The 22,689-nt window shown below is 41.7% G+C and overlaps 1 protein-coding gene across 2 annotated transcripts; it reads right to left on the bottom strand.

Moving 5' to 3' along the window:
* Window positions 1-66: 66 nt before the first annotated feature.
* Window positions 67-22,340, bottom strand: usp33 (ubiquitin specific peptidase 33). Of its 2 annotated transcripts, none has more exons than XM_063886321.1 (24): window positions 22,147-22,340; window positions 19,145-19,243; window positions 18,543-18,596; window positions 18,384-18,446; window positions 14,684-14,833; window positions 14,268-14,376; window positions 12,245-12,314; window positions 10,281-10,394; window positions 9,583-9,661; window positions 7,772-8,216; window positions 7,532-7,672; window positions 7,044-7,159; window positions 6,645-6,817; window positions 5,757-5,827; window positions 5,639-5,672; window positions 5,494-5,539; window positions 5,220-5,400; window positions 4,957-5,083; window positions 4,663-4,832; window positions 3,225-3,306; window positions 2,990-3,098; window positions 2,281-2,383; window positions 1,473-1,541; window positions 67-1,282 (listed from the first exon to the last, which is right to left on the bottom strand). In XM_063886321.1, exons 2-24 carry the CDS (start codon window positions 19,226-19,228, stop codon window positions 1,125-1,127), a joined length of 2,748 nt encoding a protein of 915 aa, XP_063742391.1. In that variant the 5' UTR covers window positions 19,229-19,243; window positions 22,147-22,340; the 3' UTR covers window positions 67-1,124. The 2 variants fall into 2 exon arrangements, with proteins under 2 accessions (XP_063742391.1, XP_063742393.1); XM_063886323.1 differs by having other exon boundaries at window positions 7,532-7,660.
* Window positions 22,341-22,689: the final 349 nt, after the last annotated feature.

The following is a 22,689-nucleotide window of genomic DNA, read 5'->3' as shown; positions in this document are numbered from 1 at the left end:
TCCTTGTTTCTTATCTAACGACCACTGTACCCAGCAGAAATGGAAACAAAATCAAAGTGACCAGTGTTAAACATGTTTTCATCAAGTTTTAATAGTGTCAGCCAGCAAAATGCAGGTTAGATCTTATTCAAGTGACATCCATATGCGAAAAAAAACATACAGTACAGCATCCTGATTTCCCCCTATCAGCATTAAGCAACACCATGCCCATACACAAAAATAATGTCTTCAACTAACTACATTTCTGATGATGCTAAATACATACCGCAATTTTCTTTCTGTAGCTGTACATTTTAGTGAAGATTGATCCAAATCATGAGTTGCGTGCACATTTTATGAGCAGCTTGCATTAACATGCATTTCCATGTGATGTTAAACTGTGATTGAGTGTTAAAGCATGCATTCTTAACATACGCCACCTGCCACATATTTTCTACAAAAACTATTAACATCATATTATTAATCACTCCCTTCTGTGGTAAGTTACCAAGTGCTGAATCTTTACCAACATACTATCAGTACTGGTACATTCAAATACAGACCAGACATTTGCGAGAGCATGCCAATTTGTACGTCTACAAAACAGTGCAAAACAAAATTAATTCCTGAGACTACTCAGTAATTAGTCCCTTCATAACCCTTGATTTGAATCACTTAAAGTGTCACATTTTCCTTCTCTTACCATTCATTGGACAATTTTCTCTTTCAACAAGAAAAATGTGTGATATATATACAGCAAGGTGTTTTGTGATTCATCAATATCAGCAACATAAGACACATGGACATACAACATGTGCTCATTTGGTCAAAAAAAAGAAGAAAAGAAATATGGCATTCAGTGGAATTTTTAGCTGCACACAATTTAAATGGTTGGTTCTGAAAACAACCTGACACATGAATACTAGAATGCTAATATAAATTTAAGAGCTCTTTATACAGATGTGTACAACATGACAAACCTTTTTTAGACATGTTAATTCCCTCTGTCAGCCGTCGAAGGCGGTCATGTGGCGGTGGAGATGAGGTCCTTTGCTTGAATTATTTTTTGAAAATAAAAGTCAAGTGCAAAATAAAAAGGATTTTCATTTCTTGAATGTTTTATGTGGTTTTCTGGAGCGTGTTGACTAAACAGAGCGTGTTTCCATTTCGATTTTCTCCTCTGACTGCGATGATTCTGCTTCCTGGTGGCTGATGTTTGGCCGAACCGTTACAAGTGGCCCGCCGCCGTAGATGGAGTGGAGGAAGTTCCACGTTTCTTCAGAGATCTGCCCCGAGTCAGCTCCTGAAGGGTCAAACACACACTTTTTAATATCACTAATATCTCAAGTTAAATAATACTATAATCAATAGAGTCTCTGCAGAAGTTATAAGAACAAAACGTTTTGTGTACATGTACACTTACTTCATGCGTCTTTAAGGAAAAAATAATCACAATAATGCACCATGACATCAATAACAGTAGGAGGTAGTACCTTGTTTGAGTGTTAAATGGCCGTTCTTGTTTACTGTTATCTTGGAATTATCAATGGGTCCCGGTGGATCTTGAAGAGGAAGAAAGACAATTAGTTGTCATAATAATTCATCGCACTAATATGCTTGCCTACATTATTTCTCAGAGACATTTTCTCTTGCATAATTGTTTCAAAGAGCAATGATGTTAAAGTGTCAAATGTTTTTGTCACACGATGAAAAGCACTCTCTGCTCCCTGCTTGCTACAGCGAGAAAAAACGAATATACGAGGAGCAGAAGTCAGAAGGAAAAAAGAGATCTGCAGACGTGCCAGATGTAAGCTGTTATAAATAGATGTGACAATACAAAGCAACGGAAGCAAAAAAAATCAGAACGAATGGAAGAAAACTAAATGTATTTTGACGCTTCGTTTTGCTGTTTTGCGGGAGGGAAACTTGTCTCGGGGGACTGAAGCAAACTCTTTGAAGATAAATCGAGAGAATATGCGGGACTTCACCGTGTCTTTTGAGCAGGTTTTGGAAAAAGGAGAATTTGGATGTCCCATATAAAAACAGTACATCCATATAATCCTCCTATCCATGTGAATGTACAGACCCAAACCAAAATAAGAAGCATTTCAAAGATCATTGTCTCAATTGTGACCATAAATGATTGTACCTATTCTGCAATACAAAAAACACATCGAAAAAAAGAAATCAGAAGCATTTCAATTAAAAATACATTACCAGATATCAAACACAACATTTGGCCTTTTAATCAGACATTTAAACAGGGTTGGGGGTTGAAAGGCAAGACTTCTGTCCAATTACCATTGTCTTTTCCTTTGACAAAGCCCTCCCACTCACGAAACCACTGCATGCTGATGCAGTATATGACCACTGGAGACTCCTCCTCCTGGAACGCCTTGTTCAGCTACAGAGGGGAGAGAGGAAATGGGGGAGGAGTGAGCAGTAGAGACAAGAGGGAGGAGAAAGGACGCAAAGGGATAGGGAGGAGAAAAGGGAGGGGTGGGGGTTGAGGGGGGATAAAAATAAAAAATTAAAATTAAGTGAGGATGAAAAGATTGAGAGGAGAGTAGATGGAGAAACCTAATCGATTCTCTCTGGTAGTTATTCCAGTTAGAACAGAGTCTTAACACCCCACTGCACCAATTTCATCTGTCTTCAAATGACAACAATCCCTGTTCCTCTTGTTATCTTACTCAAGCACACACATGCACACACACACACCATCTATCTCTCCTTTTGAGCGGACATTGTGTGAGTGAGCACACAATAACAGCTGCATCTGTCCCAATGCATTAATGATAAGGCTTTCATCGGGCTCACACCTCTCATCTCCTGCCGGGCTGAAGAGCAGCAACACATGCAGCCTATCAACTGGTTCAATAGACTGGAGAATAGGCCTCCCATGAGCACTGGCTGCACAAAGGCTCACTGACACTTTATCACTTACACCAATCTTCCCTGTGTTTAACAAAAACTCAATTTATTTCTAGCCAGAAATAAAAAAACATACCCTGACAAACATGTCCAGCTCTGATTTGCGCCGTTTCTCCAGTTTTTCTATTTCGATCTGGCACGTGTGGCACACATACAGGTGGTTGACAGCTGGTCCTCCTCCGTACCTGCAGGGAGCAGTGCACATTAACTCACAAGGATGACATTAAACTATACAAAAAGGAAATGATACTGCAACTGACTTCCCCATATAGCTTAATGTGCTCAAAGTTGGCTCTGTTTACTGTAAGTACCTGCTGTAAAGGTGATCCCACACGTTCTGAGGCAGCATTACCACCAGGTCGTCGATGGACGTTGCTTTGTTGGGAGGCACACCTGATGAAACATATTAAAACATCCATCAGATATTAACACTGTGACATTTGTAAAGTGACAAAGAAGCATGTAAGCACGGGATAAAAAGACCCTATTATGCTTTTTTAGTTTTCCCTTTCCTGTAGTGTGTTAAATAGGTTTCAGTGAATGTAATGGTGTGCAAAGTAGGAAAATCCCAATGATCCCCCATGCCTGAAACGCCTCCATTGGACTCCTTTGTTTACTTCACGATTCAAGCTTCTATTGGCTAGCTCTCCAACATATTGTTTGTGATTGGCTAAGGGGAGGGACATCTTTTAGCCGTTGACCAATCACAACAGAGCCAGTCAGCTAACCAATCAGAGGAGACTGGGCTCTGGTTTCAGACAGAGGGTGAAAAGAGGTGCAGCAGCACAGGCAGTATGAGAAAAATAAAGAGCTTTCTGAACATTAAAGCATGGAGACATGTCCCAGTAGAGGAACGAAGTACAAATATGAACCTGAAAATGAGAAAAGTATGTCCTCTTTAACCTTATCCAACTGAGAGGAAAAAATATCAGTTATATTTCCATACTAAAGCCATAATCTTTGACAGGGCAGAATAATTTGGAACCACTACATTGCAGGGCAAACTATTTCCTCTTGAAAAATCATGGACGATAACCTTTTTATGGCTGCCTATTTGAAGCTCTCTCCTGGGAAAAATTGCTGCCTGAGCCCCTTAATAAATGCTTTGCATGCCTAAATATATATTTCTGAGGATGCCCTTGGCCATGAAGAGGAAAGTGAAAACAAACGGGTGCACAAACGGATTTACACTGAAAATAAAACAGGCCAAAGTGCTGCAGCGCAAACATGGTTATTCTACACTGCTATTATCTCTACTTATGTACCTGACTTAACCAGTTATTATGTGCCGGTAGCTGCGAAAGAGGAGGAGGAAACAACCTGTAGGTGCTTATTTAAGGAATGAAATATTGTGTCTTTATTCCGACAGCTTTATCATAAATGGTTTTCTTTTTCCTGCTTAATGTTTTATTCTATAATGTTCAGCGCATAGAGCAGAAAAAGGAAAGCAGATTGATTGGCACAAAAGGCTTTTCAAATTCTCCCCTCTTCTCTACTCAAATGCAAGAGAAGGATCTGAGTTTCTGAGAATTAAAACCCCCCTTTTGAAGTCTGCTGTGTTGTAAAGGGAATACTCTGCAGTCTTTGTCAAAGTCAAAAATTCACATCAGAGGATGAAAGCAAAAGCTGTGTTCAGAGAGGATAGAGCACCAACTTCCACTAAACGCTTCTGCACAGAGCAAGGAAAGGCTTTCTGTTTGGAGACATTTTGACCTCTGAGGAGATTTAGTACGATGATGTCACACGCACCTCCATGCGAACACAGGAAGTCGTCATTGGAAATGGGCCCCGGTTCAGCAAAGGTCTTGAACTTGTTAAGCCACTGTCGGGAAATGTAGAACTGCAGAAGGCTGGGCTCCATCATGTTGAATAAACCCGACACCCTCCTACGTTCCTTCAGAGCGTCCTCGTTGCTCTTTCTGTGACGGGAACAGACACACAGATTATGCACTGCCAAACAAAAGTGAGATCTAAGTTATGAATGTCAAAGCTGCACAGTTAATCTTAAAAATGTAACTCAGAAAACTCAGATCAAAGGCCTACTTGTAGAAGAGCACATAAGCCTCGGCATTCTGGACGCAGGATTCAGACACCTCGGTCACACTTTGGTCGTCAAATTCATACCACAGATTGTTCACATCGTTCCTGCAGTACGCTATGTAGTGGCCACCTGGGATCACACAGGGGAATGAATTACAGCAGCTTTCATAAATTTAACAAGAACATGTGAAATGTGTCTACAGGCCAATGAATCCACGCCAATAGAGGCGGATGCCCAGGTCTGAGCAGAAAGGGGAGGGACTTACTGCTGGCAGTGCCGTGGTGACAGATGACAGACAGCAGGTCATAGTTGGTGGTCTGGGCGGAGCTGTCTTTGGCCAGGAAAGGCTGCAGGTCCAGGCCCTCGAGCGGGAAGGACACATGGGTGCTTATCTTGGTGGAGAACATCAGTTCATGTCTGAAGCGCTTCAAGTGGACACACAGGATCTGGAGAAGAGGAATGCACAAAGACGTTTTATTGTATAAAATCAAAGACAGCATGAAAAGAAACATGATTAAATATGAGCGTTGTCTGTTTACCTCTGGCAAACTCTGCATTTTACAAAATTTGACTCCGTTTCGTAGTCTAGGAGAGAAAAACATGAACAGCAATGATTACAGATCCACACATTTTGTTGTGGAAAGAAACAGCAGTTTAATAATCAGCCATGTCAGAATTACTCACTTCTTGCATTTTTCACAGCTGTACATGTTGTCTCCTAGAAAAACAACAAGCACAGGGTTATTGACACATCAATCTTTATGTTTGTGCTGGTAGAACAGATTCACGCCCACATGCTCACCCTTTAGTTCATCTCTCGCAAAGAAAGCAGCAAGACAGTCTTGTAGCGTAACCACCGGGCCCCAGAACCAACTACAAATAAAACAAACACAGAGGTTACACGAAAAAGGATAGAGCAAATCGATTGTGGAAAATGTGAATAAAATGTTGACATTGGAGCGCCTTCATACCTCTTATTTTGGGAATATCCATATGATATAAATTATGAAATGTTTTTAATGGAAAGAAATGTGCTTCTCCATTTGGTTTTAGGAAGTAAAAATGTATCATTTTCCACAAATCTTTTGTTTAAATCTGTTTGTTTATTTTTAAATCTCAAATGAAAAGCACCTGATGCTCTATGTTTGTATTCTTTAAATACTATATACCGTATTTTCCGGACTACAAGGCGCAGCTGAATATTAGCCGCACAAGCTAAAATTAGGGGGAAATCCTGTTTTGTTCATACATTAGCCGCACCGGACTATAAGCCGCAGGGTTCAAAGCTTGTGCAAAAAGTAGCGGCTTATAGTCCGGAAATGACGGTACTCGTCTTGCTCTTGCTAATCTAGTCTCTTTTTCGCGCTAATTCGTACGGCACTACTTTGCCTGGCGGACGGACATGTGACCAACATACCACTCTTTTCCCCCGTGACTGTGTGTCTGATCACATGCCCTTCCGCCAGGCAAAGTAGTGCCGTACAACAGCGGAACAAACCAAAACAAAACCTCTTAGGATATCACAAAAATCATGATCAAATCAAATCCAGAAAAGCCGCACCGGACTATAAGCCGCAGGGTTCAAAGCTTGTGCAAAAAGTAGCGGCTTATAGTCCGGAAATTACGGTACATATTTTAGTTAAAAGTACCCAACTAAAGATGAATGCTGCAATAAAAAGTAGAACCACACCTCTTGATGTATTCCATGACAAATGAAATCCAGCCCTGCGGTGCGTAAGCTTCCCCACAGGAGCCAGCTTTCACCAGGGCCGTCTGGTGGGTGGCTGAGTGGAGCTTGGCCAGGTCTTCCTTCCCCGGGATGGGCAACGAGATATCCTGGAAGTTCTCCAGGGTCACAGACACCTGGCAGCAAACACAACAAACACACACAGTTAGGCTTCAGCTTATTCTAGAACCGTGTCAACAGAGCGTAGGAACAGGAGAGTCTAACAGCAGAGTTGATCATTTCGAAAGACATTCAATTTGAGGGCAGGGAAATTGAACGACACAATATCTTGTTCTCTAGTGCTGCTCGGCTGCTATGCCTCTCAGCAATCCCATTATTTTGAGATTGAGAAAACACACTGACCCGATCACAGGTGAGGCACTGAACTGAGCTGACAATGGTCCCGTCGAACACATCCGAGATGACACTGCGGTATTTCTTCTGCCGCTTGCTCTTCGGCGGGCAGAAAGTGGTCACTGCTGTGGGAAGAGAGAGAGAGAAATGTGAGAATAGTGTTTGACGGTCTGTCGGCAAAGACAGACATATGATGTTACTATCGTGCTAAAACCCTGGGGCAGGTTGCACAAAATGTTCCTCTGAGTCTGAGTTCAGAATTCCTTAATACAACATCAATTGAAGAAAACCTCATCAACATTTTAAACTTAAGGAAAAGTTAGTTGCACAAGACCATAGCAACTAAAGCAAAAACATAAGGTGCCTCTGCCTTTAACTTAACCACAGCACCTTTAAGTGTCTTACTTAAGGAGAATACTAAGGGTCTTTTGTGCAACTGACACAACTGACTTGTTAAGCTTTGATTGTGGATTTGACTTCCTCAGATTATGAAATACCTTTCTTGTGAGCAGGGTTCATGCTGGGCCAGCCTGAGGCAGCTTTGGGCGGGCTGCTGGACATTTTGGGAATGTGTCCCTCCATTGGGACCGGACTCTGTGGTCTGTTGTTGTTGGACATTTGGATGTCTGGGAAGGAATCTGGCACGAAGAGGCCAAATATTAGACCGAGGCATAATTCTGAATATCACTGAGTACATTTAGATTAAAACAAAACAGAATCATCTTCTCCATAATCACCTGACATCCTGCTTTGAACCTTGATGGCTCCCTGGCTGCTGATAATGGGTGTGTTTTCAGTGGTGGTGTCGACGTCCTTGTCCATGTCCACTCCCGTGCTTCCACCCAGAACCCCATTAACTCCAGAGCGGTACAGGTCATTAATCATGTTCTTCTCCTTCTGCCACTCCCTGTTGGCCTGGATCTCCTCTTGTTCCGGGATCAGCATCTCGGCCTCGTTGGTGTCCTCCATCATCACCTTCCCGCCCTGCACCTCGTTATCGGCGCGATCGCTGCTGCCGCACGACTCGCATGACTGGAAGTCGTTGTCCGACTGACTGTGGTTGTCCTCCTCGGGGCAGTCGTCCACGGTGACGCCGCTAGACTGGTCGTAGGGCTCGTGCAGCGTCTCCTTCAGCTCCTCGTGGAGTTGATCCATCAAGCAGCGCAGAAACTCCTGGGAGTCCTGGAGGCCGAGATGGAATAATCACAAGAAATGTCATTTCCTCGATTATTTCAATTCATACATTTTTTATTATTATTTATTAGTGTTTTTATTTCATTTGTTCGGGTCTTGTCACCCGGTGTGTCTTTGTTTTTTGCGACTTGGTGTTAGTGAGTAAAACTTTGTATATTATGCATGGATCTCCAGCTCATTTGTACATGTCTCATTAAGTCATTGATAATAACTGTATTTTTGGATGTCATCGTTTGTACTCTATAAAAGATATTGTTTAGAAAAAATAAATGTTATTTCCAAATTTGTTCTAGCTGAGAAATATTCAGTTTTCTGCTCCTCAGAGGTTTGTAAAAAGAATAGTTAATTTCCTCTCCCTGAAAAGACATATAAGGCAACATATTCTCCCTAAATATACGAGTTTGACAGACACAGCAACGCTAATTATATTCCAAATTACAAAACAAACACCGCGTCTCCTCGTTTATCCCGATTCTGCTTCACAAAATCCGAAACCAAACACTCATGAATGTGTAATCAAACTTAACGAACCACAGACATCCAATCTCCCTCTCTGGCCAAATGCACCCCCCCTTCTCCCAGGATCGGGAAGTTTATTCACAGCAATGCTTATTCCAAGGCAGCGCAGCCCGACATGGCGTGACAAATGAATATTCCTCGGCTAACTCCTCTGAACAAACCCTGGCAAGCCAAGAGGAAACAGGCCCTTTCATCATCGCACCACTCAGGCTTATGAAACCCTTATTTACACACACTGGACAGAGACTAGACGTGATCCTGGAGAAAGCCTCTGGAAATTCTTCATATTTGTGACACATGAATCTCGCCTGAAATTAAATCAAGAAATTCACCTTTAGTTTTCTAGATAGGATTAATGTGTGCATTTGCATGTGAATGAAAGTCAGAAGATCTGAGTTGGTAATTGCAAGGCTGGGGATTCAGTTTATCTGCCTGAGTGATTTGAGCTGGAGCTAATGTGATTTCTGTGAAGGAACATACATGGGGGGGATATGGAGTGGAAAAGAAAAAAGGGAAAGGCTGTGTTGTAAGATCTGAGCCCACTTTATAGTCTGGGCGTCAGACCCATAATAATTCCAGCTCAGCACACACTCATTCTTGAAGGATTCAGTTCAAATCCGTGTTTTATATTCATATTTACTCAGATTATTCAGATTACTTGCAAAGCACAGAGGTAAAAGAAAGAAAATCCACTCCCCTAAGACCCAACAACCGATTCCAAAAATACCGTTGAATATTTCTCAGAGCGTGAAGAGTGGCTCCATGTTTTATTTATTGTGAATCTGTGTGTCTGCACTTCAGTTGCACATTCATTTCACCATCTGCAATGACCCACCTGCTGAGAGTATCCTCTGAACATGGGGTTCACGGCTTTGATCCCCTGGAACAAGTTGGTCGGGACCACATATGAGGGTCTGCAATGTGACAAAACACAGCATGCTCAACACATGTACACAAAATCAACATAAAGTCTTTGTGATAACTGTGAAATTCAGAAGTGACTGCGGAGTCATATTTGAAAGAGGACATATTATGCTTTTATGAGGTTCATATTTCTATTTGTGTCGCTACTGGGACATGTTTTCATGCTTTAATGTTCAAAAAGCTATTTATTTGTCTCATACTGCCTCTTTTCACCCTCTGTCTGAAACCAGAGCCCAGTCTGCTCTGATTGGTAAGCTGGCCGGCTCTGTTGTGATTGTTCAAGTGTTTAGAGATGTCCCGCCCCTTCCGTACAATGAGTTTGAGCGCTAGCCAATAGAAGCGCAAGTGTTACGGGGTGATGTCAGTATGTTGGTAACAACACTAAACAAAGGAGTCTAATGAAAGTGTCTCAGGCAGGGGGGAATGTGTGGGAGAGAAACTCCTTCTGGAGGGAACACAGGGATTTGAGCCCTTGCAGACCATTTACATGCACAGAATCCCTATATAACACACTACTGGAAAGGGAAAATGCCCAAAAGCATAAATTGGTCTCTAAAAAAATGAAAATGAAGTATTAAACTAACTGTAACTTGTGTGAAAAGCTCCTACCTGTTCTTGTGCCAAAGGTCGGACACGAGTTTCTGGTAGCTTTTGCAGAGAGCGGGCTTCTTGTCCGTCTTCACCATGCCACCGCATTCAAGAAAGAACTGTGTCAAGGGCGGGCTGAAGTTGAAAGAGGTTTAAACATATCATTCATAGGCAGCAGGAAGCTTTTACTAAAAAATATGTCCATAACAAATTGAGTAAATTACCAAAAAGCTGCGACTAATTCTAAGAAATCTGCTTGTAATCCTCAATAGGCTGAAGAAAAGCAGATATGATTTAGAGAGGCAGGACATAATGTAATGTTTTTATATTCTGTTATGCATTGGAATACTGTAAAATCTGCAAATCATCCTTTAGGGGGAGTTTGGTTTTGTGATTACATCCATAAAAGTCACTCAAAGAAGAGAAAAGATAAATAGGGGGGGGAAATCCTGAGAGATTTGAGTTCAGTATTTCTGCATAATGCCGTCTTCTGCCTGCGTTTTTGTTTCATTAAACCCATATTTCACTCCTAGAGAAATATCACAAATTCCCAGGGGTACTGGCTGATGCTAGAAAACTCCACACACAGCTGAAAGTTGAAGGACATCGGAAATGGCTGAAAAGAAAAACAGCTGAGGGGATTTTGTTTGATGGATACAGAGCGGACAGGAATTTGTGAGAAAGAAACCGACTACAGAAATGAATAAGGCATCGAGCGTTCCCTCTCCCTTGGCAGGAGGAAAGTCCTTGGAACTGAATAATGACCCGACAGTAAGTTAAAGAAGCGGCGCTCACACAAATAGACATCAAAGGAAACTTTAGAAAATGTCCCTCCTTCCCGCAGCTCAGTGACTCACTTCCTCCTATTTTTGGAACGGGATTTAGATTGCAAATTTTGACCCACATCTTTACCCACTTTGACTTGAATCCAGACGAAGCATCTTCAGTTGAATTAAATAATAAAAATCGACCCCCTAGGTAGACGGTTTTAAAGAAGAAAGGGGTTTGTTCTTTCATTAAAAATAAATTAAAAGTAGGTAAGAAGCCTCGGGCTGTGCAGCGGAGCTCTACTTTAAGTGACCACACCGACAATCCAGTCACAAAGAATGAATCAGAAGGAATGGTAATTCAATAAACAATAAAAAAAGTATGTAGCAGACAGGGAGAGAAACAGCAAGTAATTACAGTTTTATGTGACTCATAAAAAGACCAAGTGGGAAAAAGAATTGGGGAAAAGAGGAGGAGGAGGAGGAACTAAAGAAATTGGGAAAGAGTTCTTTTGTAACAGAAGACCCTACAGGGAACCACAAAAGGCCATTTCTGTGTCTCGAATGGTGCACTGCAGCAACTCTCCCTCATTCAGCCAGCATACTCTCACAAATGAGTGCAGCCATAGTCGTTTCTTTCACAATCAACAAGAAACAGACAGAGAATCAGAGGGGAGTGGCCACTGATAAGATGCCTGTTGAGTATGAGAAAGCTCCAATCGATCGTTCCACATATGCTGAGCGGTTAGAAAGAGTATTTAGAGAATGGAAACTAATGATGGGATTACAGAGGGAACTATTTTAGAAACACGGACGCCACTAATGGAGGTATGAAGGGGAACACTGGGAGGGGTAATTGGAGGATACATTTTTACAAAGGATCTGGACTGCACCCTTAGGTTCTCTAATACAATGAGACAAAATAAACAGGGGATTTTATTTTTAATTAATGTGGATACTTTCCTACATATATTTGACTGAATCCCCAAAACATATGTTTGTTTACATCCAAATACATATTGCAACCCCTTGTAAAAACAGCTGTCAACTGAAATACTTTTTGATGTGAAAAGTGATGACCAAGCTAAAACTGAGTTTGAAGAGAAAAGCGTGCAGACAGTTTGAGGAATGAGTGTAAAGGGACATGAAGAAAGCGGAGAGCGCGTGTGAAACGTCCGACAGGTGAATGTGGGACCAGCAGGGGAACGCAGGACTCACCAGTTGGACAGAGCCTGCAGCGCTGCGTTCATGTAGCAGGTGTTCCCGATGTTCTTCAGCCCCGTCAGGCCTGAGGGAGACACAACACACCGGGGAAATTAAAACAAGCCACTCCTCAAACGCTTGTAAATTTTGATGGCAGTCGAGGTAAGGACACCCACTCCTTTTCCTAAGATTTATCTACTGCAGCAGGAGCGGGAAAAAAAAGATGGCTACCTGGGTGTGATTTACATCAGATACTGTGAGGGCTGATTCATCTTGTCCTCGTTTATAAAGACTGATACTGCTTCTCCTGCTCAGACAAAAAACTAAATAACCTCCCCACCAACCGCTCAGGAAACAGGTATTCTAACTTCTGTTATTTGTCTATCTTTTATTTGGGCTTTATCCATGAAATATGTTCTGAACTGCAGTTGAATAATTCCCTGGGGTGATGTAAACAGAGGCATAAAGTTGCCATGGATTCAGCCAGTAATGCCGTTAATACGTTTTTGATTTAGTTTCTGATCTCCAGACGCATCATTTATCTGGACAAATTCCCAGAAAACTGCACACCCACTGCGGTTCTTTAAATCAGGCTGAAGACTTTTCTATTTGCCAGCTTTTATTAAATCAAATAATTATTCATTTAGTCTTTCACAGTAATTCATAACTGTGTGTTTCCAGTTCAGCTTGTATTTTCTTGTCTCTCTAATAACTGTAAGTGATTGTGAAGGTACGTTTTTTTTGCATAAACTTGCCTTTTTATCTGATTCCTAAGCAGCTTTTTTAATTTATTTTTGCAATAATCACATCGGAGATAATATCTTTGCAAATTACAAACGTAATTGAATCAAGGTGATCTAATCATGTCTATGTATTTTGATTTTATGACTGGGAGTAGCTTATTGCTTACGGTTTGTAAACCCTGTATATTATATGACTTGCCTCCTCTGCAGAGAGCATTAGAAAGGTTATTTGCCCCGCCTCCTGATCATATGATCGGTAATTGTGACCAAAATAATGGAGGCAGTGACTGGTGCCGATGCCTGAGCTTCACCACATGAGGTTTACAATAACATATGCCATCAGGCGGAGCTGTGTGTGTGTGTGTGTGTGTGTGTGTGTGTGTGTGTGTGTGTGTGTGTGTGTGTGTGTGTGTGTGTGTGTGTGTGTGTGTGTTTCGCAGCACTGAGAGAGGACATTATTTGCATTGGTGGCTCCAGTGGGACTGAAGCACTCAGCAGTGAAGTGCAGGGCTTAACTCACACTCTCACACACACACACACACACACACACACACGGCTCCTCTGTGTGTGTGTGTGTGTGTGTGTGTGTGTGTGTGTGTGTGTGTGTGTGTGTGTGTGTGTGTGTGTGTGTGTGTGTGTGTGTGTGTGTGTGTGTGTGTGTGTGTGTGTGTGTGTGTGTGTGTGTGCAGCTTTCTGTTGCCTGTAATATTTGCAGTGTGTCTGTAACCATGGCTGCTACTCGGATCCGATTGTGCCCAAAGTGTCTCGGATCACGTTTGTGTGTTTGTAAATCGTCGGTTTGTTTGTTTTGTTTGTCTTTCAAAAGCTGTTGGGATTGCTGGCTGTGTGGTGTTTTCAAGTACGTCTTTCAACAGAAGAGGATAATGGCCGTGTTTGTACTTTGAAGCCTGGCGAACCCATTAGCTGCTCTTATTAAATCATAGTCTGTGCTTTGAACTAAAGCAACGGCTGATTACTGAGCTCCTTTGACTTCAAATGATTCATGCAGTGTTTATTTTTGTTATTGTGTCCTACTTGCAAAAAAGAGCTGAAAACATTTAATTACACTTTAGTCACCTCGCTGATAAGAGTAAATCATTTTGATTATACATAATCATAGTCTGGGGAATAAATTGAACAACATTGCACACATGCAACATTTCTACATTTGTTTCAGATTTGTCAACCACATTTCAGAATATGAACTTTAAATAGCGTCTTCCTAACGGTACAAGTGCAATGTGTGATTCTATTACTGTCAATGTTTCGAGTTATTCTTTTTGTGTAAGGCTGACCTCTGGCTCGCAGTTCATCCTCCTCCTCCGTCTCCATGTCCAGGTCTTCACAGCCTCCATTAGGGGGCACTCTCAGAGAGGTAGGGCTCCCAGGGGCCCTGCTTTTATCCTGGAGAAACAACGCACAGATCTCATCATAAATCTCTCATCTGGTAAATGAATAACCACCTACAGTTTGACTGACACTTAAAATGGATAGGCTTGCGGAAACTATTATCGTACAGCTCTGATAAGTGTGACGGAAAGCACATGGTTATGTGATAAAGCGATAACACGGTGAAATGTAAACATGTTTTTTCAGATTCGAGTACATGCAAAGACCTGGTTTACTTAACCTGCTTTATGACTGCAGTTAAGTAAACCACGTGAGCTGAAGGCAATAAAACATGACGGCACACGGAGAACCTGGATGTTACCTGTGCAGAATTCTGAGGGGACAAGAGGGATTTACTGCTGCCGTGAGGAGACGAAGGTCCAAGTTTACGCTCCAGAAAAACCTCCTTCCCGCAGGCGTAGCACCACACTCTGAGCGTGGTCAGGTTCACTGTGAGGTTGTGTCTCGTGTCCTGCACACAAAGGTGTTAGAGATATTGTGAATGGACGAATCAGACTGTGTACACAAAGTGAAAAGAAGATAGTGGTAATTAATTATTTAATGAAAGCTGATAAAGCACATTGTTATCAGCGTAATTATTCTTCATCTCAACACACCCAGCATCTCATTAGACAATCCCAGCTTGCTCTTATGTAACAAATATATGAGTCCTAGTGCCTCCCTGGAGTACAAACTTTTTTCAGGGATCTCCAGCTAAATTAAGTTCTCAGCTCAAATATTGCGGTCTGGCATTGGTAAGTTTTACAATGTCAGTGTTTGTTACAATATTGATTTAGTAGTAAAAGGAAAAATATACAGAAAATGTCTTCAAATCTACAGGCAGCAGTGGTACAGATACAGATGAGTGCCTCATACAACCCCACTTAAAGTTAAAGGTTGCAGTTCAAATAGAAAAGATAAAGAACAGCTGCCTATCCAAACGAAAGAGAAGCTGGCACTACATCCCTTTTGGCATTCGAGCTTGAAAAAAAGTTTAACAATATCCTCAGAGAGCTGTGTTTTTATTTGATGTTTTATTTAAAAAGTTATCATTTCAAGAAGCTATTCCACTCTAGCACTCACTTACTCCCCCCTTCAGTTTGCTTCCTTGCAGGTAAACAAAATCAACATCCTTACACTTTTCCAAAATATGAAAACAAAACCTTGAATTCTAGGTTTAAAGTTGTGTTTTTAAGATGTTGATCACTAGTTCTGAGCTGAGGGCCTCAGGTTACAGGTTTAGGTGGAGGGGGGGGGCGCGGTGGGTTAAGATGTTTACTGTGGAAACATGGCAGAGTTGTGCTGACCCACTGCTGCTCTGACAGGAAGCAGCAGGCTGGCAGGTGGACAGGAGACCGAACGTGAGCAGCAGACTGCATTATTGATCAGGGCTGCATTAGTCTTCTCAGAAAGGGTGGGGGGTGGGGGGGGTAGAGCTGGCAGAGGGGGCACAGCAGACTGAGAGTGGGTATGAAACTCCCAAACAAAAATAATTTATTAAGGAAAGAATACAAGGCAGGGCATCAATAATAATGGACTTATAGCCAAGAGGATGTTTTTGTGTTGTGTCTGTTTATAGCTTTCATTTGTTATGCTAATTTATTTTTTGTCAACTCATTCTTTAAAATTATAACTTGAAAAATACTGTCTTCGAGCAAAAACAAAATCCCCAGTGCTTCTTCTACACAGACAGAATAAGATTTGAGCTACTACGACTTCTTATCGTGTCTGCAGAGTACAAAAACTCAACTGACACGGGTACTGCAGCATCAGCTGGGATTCAACATCTGCCTCAGTGTGTGATCTTAATGAAGATGGATGCTTGGTGTTCAAACATTGTTAAATTTCATGGACAGTGTTTCCCCGATGCAGACCTTTGAATATTAAAGATGCAGGAAATATCGTCTGCTCAGAGGACTCACCGTTGTTCCTGCTACAGTCCTCTTGATATAAACCTAAGAAATATTCTACATGAAGGCACTAGTGTTTTTATTATTGCAATCTTGACAATAAATGACAATAATTTATCCTTAAAGGGGCCTTATTCTGCTCATTTCAATATTCATAGTTAGTGCCTCTCCTGGGACATGTCTCCATGCTTTAATGTTCAAAAAGCTCTTTGTGTTTCTCATACTGCCTGTGCTGCCACACCTCTTTTCACCCTCTATCTGAAACCAGAGCCCAGTCTGCTCTGATTGGTTAGCTGGCGGGCTCTGTTGTGTTTGGTCAACCACTTAGAAATGCTGTAGTGTCATCCAATAAAGTGTTACGTCATGATGTCACTAGGATACAGAATTAAACAAAGGAGTCCAATGGAGGCGTTTCTGTCTGTTGAGTCTGGGTATTTTTTCTGCAGAAGTGAAGTTTCGTCTCTAGCCTTCAGCATTCAAGATGTTACTGACAATAATCAATAAAGAATAAGGTACTTCAGTACTCTCCCAAGCTTATCTCACACAACTCACTTTGCACAAACGCATGTAATACTGCAGAAGAACTGAGTTGCTTTCAGCCCAAAGGCAACTGTAAGGCTGTGGTAAACCTCCCATTCCCATTCCTCATCTGCAAAGTGAAGACAGATTTACAGGTTTGCCTTTGTTGGAGTTGCCTTAGCAATCCAAATTGTGTGTGTAATGTTTAAAATATGATCTTAATGTACATTTTGTTTCCAGTTTCTTACCAAATGTACACAGAAGTGGATCTTGTACTTCAGAAAGGATCTGATGAAATCCAACTGATCCAACAGCAGTCCTTCTCATAGCCAAGAGATTTAAATGATTCCTCCCTTCAGGGCCTCCAAAGCACTAATTAACCAGGCCTCCATTCTTACAAAATGTAAAGATGGCTGATGGACACACACACGCACACGCACACACGCACACGCACACACACAGTGTCCAGGAGTGGCTCAGTAAGTAGGGGCTTGGACTGATCGTAGGGTCGCCGATTCAAGTCCCCGAACAGACTTGAAAAAATATGGAAAGTGGACTGCTACTTGGAGAGGTCCCAGTTCACCTCCTATGCCCTGCTGTGGTGCCCTTGAGCAAGGCACCGGACACATCCAATCCCCCCTCCCCATTGCTCCCCGGGTGCTGCACAATAGCTGCCCACTGCTCCTAGTACTAGGATGGGTTAAATGCAGAGGACCAATTTCACTGTGTGTGCTCTGCTGTGTGCATGTATGTGACTAATAAAGAGGGTTTCATCCTCCGATTCTATCTACACACACACAGAGGGGCTGGCGAGATGCACAGAAAAATGTCCTGGATAAGCGGACGGATATAAAATTCACTAGTGATATCATTTCAAATCCTTCAGCTGATATTGAAGCTCTTAACCGGCACGCTCTGTATCCAAAATCTGTCTTCCATCTGATGTGGAGGGCTCTACTGTTGAGCACTTGAAAAGCCACTTTCTGGACAATAGTTTGAGCAGCTATGCAGATACTTATAGGCCGGGCAAATTACAAGTTTGCTCTCATGATTCTCCGTCTCTGCTCCTAACCCCACTTGGCCCCGGCGAGCTGGAGGAAAAGCTCGAGTCAACAGTGGGAGCAGCAGAGGCTGTGTAAAGATTCAGGAGGGGCAGATACTGTTACCATGGAACTGGCTGCTGAATCTCCCTCACTCTCCAGAGGAATGGGCGATTAATAATGGATGATGTACTGCTGAAATTGCACTGAATTCGGAGGTATAGGCAGGCAGGGTTGGTCCGATGGTTTTAAACAATGGGTGCACTTGGAAAGCTACAAAAATGGAAGCACTGGCTCTTAAATCATGTTAAAAAATAAAGGAGTGCTGGAGGCAGTTTTCTTTCCAAGTCCTGGCTCCTGGGACTATGAAGTGGTATTCCTGTCCTGCCATCTGTGCCTCCTCTGCCTCTCTAGTGACATTTTAGCTCCTCTTTGGGTTACATCGTTTTTCACTTCACAGTCTTTAGCACGTCCTGCTTTTCGGTCACATCCCTTCCTCTCTTTTTGCTAAGCATTCATTCATATTTACCCCGCTAAAAGACATGAGCCTCACCTGTGAGTGCACAGTGCTGTGGTCAGTGTGGGATTCTCCGCAGCCTACATATGCACAGCCGTTCTGCAGAGACAAACAGAGGATGCAGGAATTAAAGAGAGAAATGTAAGAAATGAGAAACAAAGGATGTTTTTTCTTCTCTGGTGAGCATTGTTTTACCTCCAAACACGCCCACAGATTTGGTCCTCCAACTTTACAGTCTTGGCACTGGCCCTGGAAAAATATGAAGACACTCCAGTTGAAGTTAACTGGAGCACAGCGAGATAGCAGAAGTACTCAAAAATAGATCAGGCTTTTAATTCAGAAGGAGTAAAGTCATATATCAGGATCAGTGCTCCATATGTAATGAAAAGAAAACACAAACATTAACTGCAGAGCGCGATCGCAAACTCAGCAAGCATGAGGCACACAGATTATAGAATTAGAGAAAAGCCAACTTGTAGAAGAGGGCGTATAAATGTTTTTTGAACCAGTCAACAGTCAGCTGATCCAACAGAAGGGAGGACATTGTTCCATAGTTTACAGGTTTTGGCTGTTTGACCTAAGTATCCGCTCAGTGGTGTAAGGGTTTACTAACTCAGAAATTCAGGCAGTATTTAAAATTTAACTGGCAGCCAATGCAGCAAAAAAAAGAAGTTATTTAAGATCTATGGTCAGTAGAGCAAGAGATGCATTTAGTAGATAGATACTCTGTTATTATAAGATGTAAAAGGGAGAAGTATGGCTTTGGACAGAGCCACGGTGGAGGGTGGATGACTCACATGGGATTTCTGAATGAGTTCCTCCTTGGTGATCTCCCCCACACAGTCCAGGTGGGGACAATCAGAGCTGGACCCCGGCGACATCCCTCACACACAGGTCTGAGAGATAGAGAGAGAAAGATAAATGACACACACGTTGAGTACACAATTATAGGTGACTTCTAAAACAGAGTTGTTCTTCTTCTTCTTGTTTCTGACACACTCTGAAACAGTCAGGCTACTGTAATCTGAGACACCATCGAACAACATCATTTTTCCATACCCGCATCATGACCGACAAATTCATGTTATTATCAGCCACTGAAGGACATCAGCACACTACGGCTGTCAACAAATGGGGAACAGGCAGTCTGAATGTTGCTGCCATATGATATGAGGGCTGACAAAGCAGAAGAAAAGCAGAGACACAGGCTATGGGATGTATGAATAAGTTAGAGCAGATATTTTGAAAGCACAGCCAGGAGAATTCAATTCCGCTAATCACCACTGAATTTAAAACGTGTTTTTATTACAAAAAGATCTAGCTCTTTTTAGTTTGCTCCTAATACAAACGTGTATATGTTGATGGTTGTGTCCTTCTATGCGTCTTTATTTCAGTGCGTAGGAAAAGAGGAAGACTGACAGCGACCAGACAAGACATATGAGCGCTGTACATTGGGATGACAGGAAACCACTGGAGGCTTCCGTTATCAGGTTTCTTGAGAAGGCCGCAATCCCATTTCCTCTTCAAATGGAAATGCACTGCTTCATAAAGCCCTTATGGGAGCAGGAGACTCGCTTCAAAAGACTTGGGTTACTGGAGTCTGTCAATCAAGGGTTGTGTTTTAGAAGAACTGCTCTATCATAAAGCACACCACTGTCTCACTGTGAGCAGAAGTCATTTCTCCTTAGTGGCAAACACAGAGGTTTGGTCATCGTTTTTTTAAGACACATCCTCTCAAGAGATCAGGTCCATCTGTCAAAAAGCTCTGTTTATAAATACTGTGAATGAGTGGACAAAAATATAAGGAAAGAAAACAGGAAGTGAGATAGCGAAAGCAATTATGATATGATGATAAAGCCATTATCAGCCAGCAGATACATCCCAGGAGTCACTTGTTAATAATTCACTCTGTCCTCTAGAAGTAAAAACAATATTGATCATTACGGGGTTTTTCTCTAGTTTTGATCAACTTTTTCTGACAAAAAATTGCCTTTTTAGACCTGAAACCCACCAGAAAATTGAATGTGTGACCATTTCGTTCATGGTGAGGTGACAAAGTGTAGACCTTGATGGCGGCTGCACATTGATATCCAGACATTAAAGAGTGTTTAAGTGTTATTGGCACGATGACAGCAGAGCTGAGACCAACAGCCCTCTGCTGCGCTGCACGTGATTCAGCACATTTAAATCACATCAACATGGTAAAACCACATGTGTGTCACAGCATACCAACCAGAAACCAAATGACGTGCTATGATCAAGTGCTTCATAATATATCCATCCCACTAGGTACTTTAGGACACAAAAAAGCTAATAAAAAGTCTCACACAGTTGTACTTGTGTTAGACTCTTCTATAATTGCCTTGGACTTTGGCTGCAACCATTTATAATGTCAAATGATCACGCTTGCGGTGCCTCCAACAGAGATCAGTCACCGATAGAGCTTATCGTAACACACACAAGGAGAACGTTATTAGCCAGTGGTTCCACAGTGTAGTCTCCTGCGATCACGCAATGCTAATGGAGGAGAAAATACCTATCTATTTCACCATCCACACCCTTTCCCTTTCTCCTCAAACAACATAATGATACACTAAATCCTGCACAATGGTAAAGTAACCAAGTACTTAAGTACAATTTTGGGGGACTCAGTTTTTTGGATACTTTGTACCTCTACCCCACTACAATTCAATAGTATTTCAACTCCACAACATTTATTTAATACCTTAAGTGAATTGGCAGGTATAGATTAATGAAGTGAAATACAATCAACACTTAAATAACACTTTAGTTACACCTGTAACTTCTGAGTAAATTCACAAGCTGCAGTATACAAAGCGATTCAATTAGCTCCACATATACCAGCTATGATAAACACACTAATGCATCACTAATAGGAATCAAAACATAATATGTATTATTCTGAAATGGGCCTATCTGCATAATGAGTACTTTTGATACTTTAAGTATATTACATCTGTACTTTTACTTGAGTATCATTCTGAATGCATGTCCTGAAACAGAGCAACACAGCATTCCTGAACTCTGGTACTTCTACTTTCACTTGAGGACAAGATCTGAGTACTTCTATCACCTCTGTTTAATCCTGCACAAAGAAGAAGTACAGTACAGTCTGGGTGGGGCGTTGACCCAATGCAAATGAATCCGATGTTCCGAGACTCGTTGCAGACGCTACATAATGGAACCTTCACATAACAACTTGCTAGATACACAATTACTAAACTAAAGTAGCTTGATAACAATAGCTATCCAGGAGAGTCACCACAGAAGGGTCATATGAACTCTATTTTGAAAACGCACCGTTGCCTGCCAGTTAACGACATTTTAACGAATCATCTGACAGCTAATTTCGGAAAGGCCAAAGTCAGTCCAATACTGTAGAAGAAATAAGATATAGCTGTGTGTGGCTTTGGCCTTGTCCATTTCTCAAACTGAGCTGTCAAAAGCAGGCGAGGCATTGACAGCGTCACAGTCTGACTAGCAATCTTTCGATGTTAGCATTAGCCTTTAAGCCAATAATTAATCAGCAAGTTGAAATAAATGCTTTGAAGGCTAGCCATAGCATTTGTAATACCATATTAAGCAAGCGGTGGATGTATTTAGCAATATGTGATATTTTTAGAGATGGTTTTCTATTGATAACCATCTCGTTAGTAGCAAGCTACATGGCTAATGCTAGCAACGTCCCTGTATTACATGATCACTGGCAATCCCACGGTGACTAAAGTCAGCAGAGAGCTAGCTAGCATCCAGAAATAATATCAGCCTCGGTCCTTACCTGCAGATTAAAAAGACTCGACGTTTTCTCAGGTATATCCAACAGTATTTGATGTCTTAGAAACAGGTTCAGAATGTTTTTAAGACATATTTCAAACAAGAAAATCCTTCACATTAACGATAATCGTTCCTGTCGCTCAGCGTGGTTGCTAACGTTACAGCTGTCTCTCCGCCCCTCTTCCGGTACAGAAAAAAAGACATCCCATAAACCATAAACCCCTCCCCATCCAACTGTAAATATTACACTATAATGTATGCTTTTTTCATTTTACGAGCTTTACATTTGTGTGGAAGCATAATGAGTTCATACAGTATTATCAACCATGAATTAGCTTTCCATATCATGCGTGGAAGATGTGTAATGAATCAATGGAATATATTTAATTATATCATAAATAAGAAATACTTGTCTGATGATATCCTGAATTAAGTATACATTGTCTTAGGGAAAAGTACTGATCAAAATAATAATAGCAATACAATCCCATTGATGGCAATACACAATAAACCCAACCCAAGCGCCATCTAGTGTAATTGGTGCATT

Source organism: Eleginops maclovinus, chromosome 6 (genome assembly GCF_036324505.1).
Source record: "Eleginops maclovinus isolate JMC-PN-2008 ecotype Puerto Natales chromosome 6, JC_Emac_rtc_rv5, whole genome shotgun sequence".
NCBI classification, from domain to species: Eukaryota; Metazoa; Chordata; class Actinopteri; order Perciformes; family Eleginopidae; genus Eleginops; species Eleginops maclovinus.
Note: the sequence above shows the minus strand (reverse complement) of the source record. Positions and strands in the feature narration are given on the sequence as shown.

Bases quoted from the DNA above. Each gene is read 5' to 3' on its own strand.
- usp33 (XM_063886321.1), bottom strand. From the start codon at position 19,228: ATGTCGCCGGGGTCCAGCTCTGATTGTCCCCACCTGGACTGTGTGGGG. The intron at 5,401-5,493 runs GTAAACAGACAA...CCTCTTCTCCAG, and splicing joins AAATGCAGAGTTTGCCAGAG to ATCCTGTGTGTCCACTTGAA. The intron at 5,084-5,219 runs GTAAGTCCCTCC...GTGTGATCCCAG, and splicing joins TCACCACGGCACTGCCAGCA to GTGGCCACTACATAGCGTAC.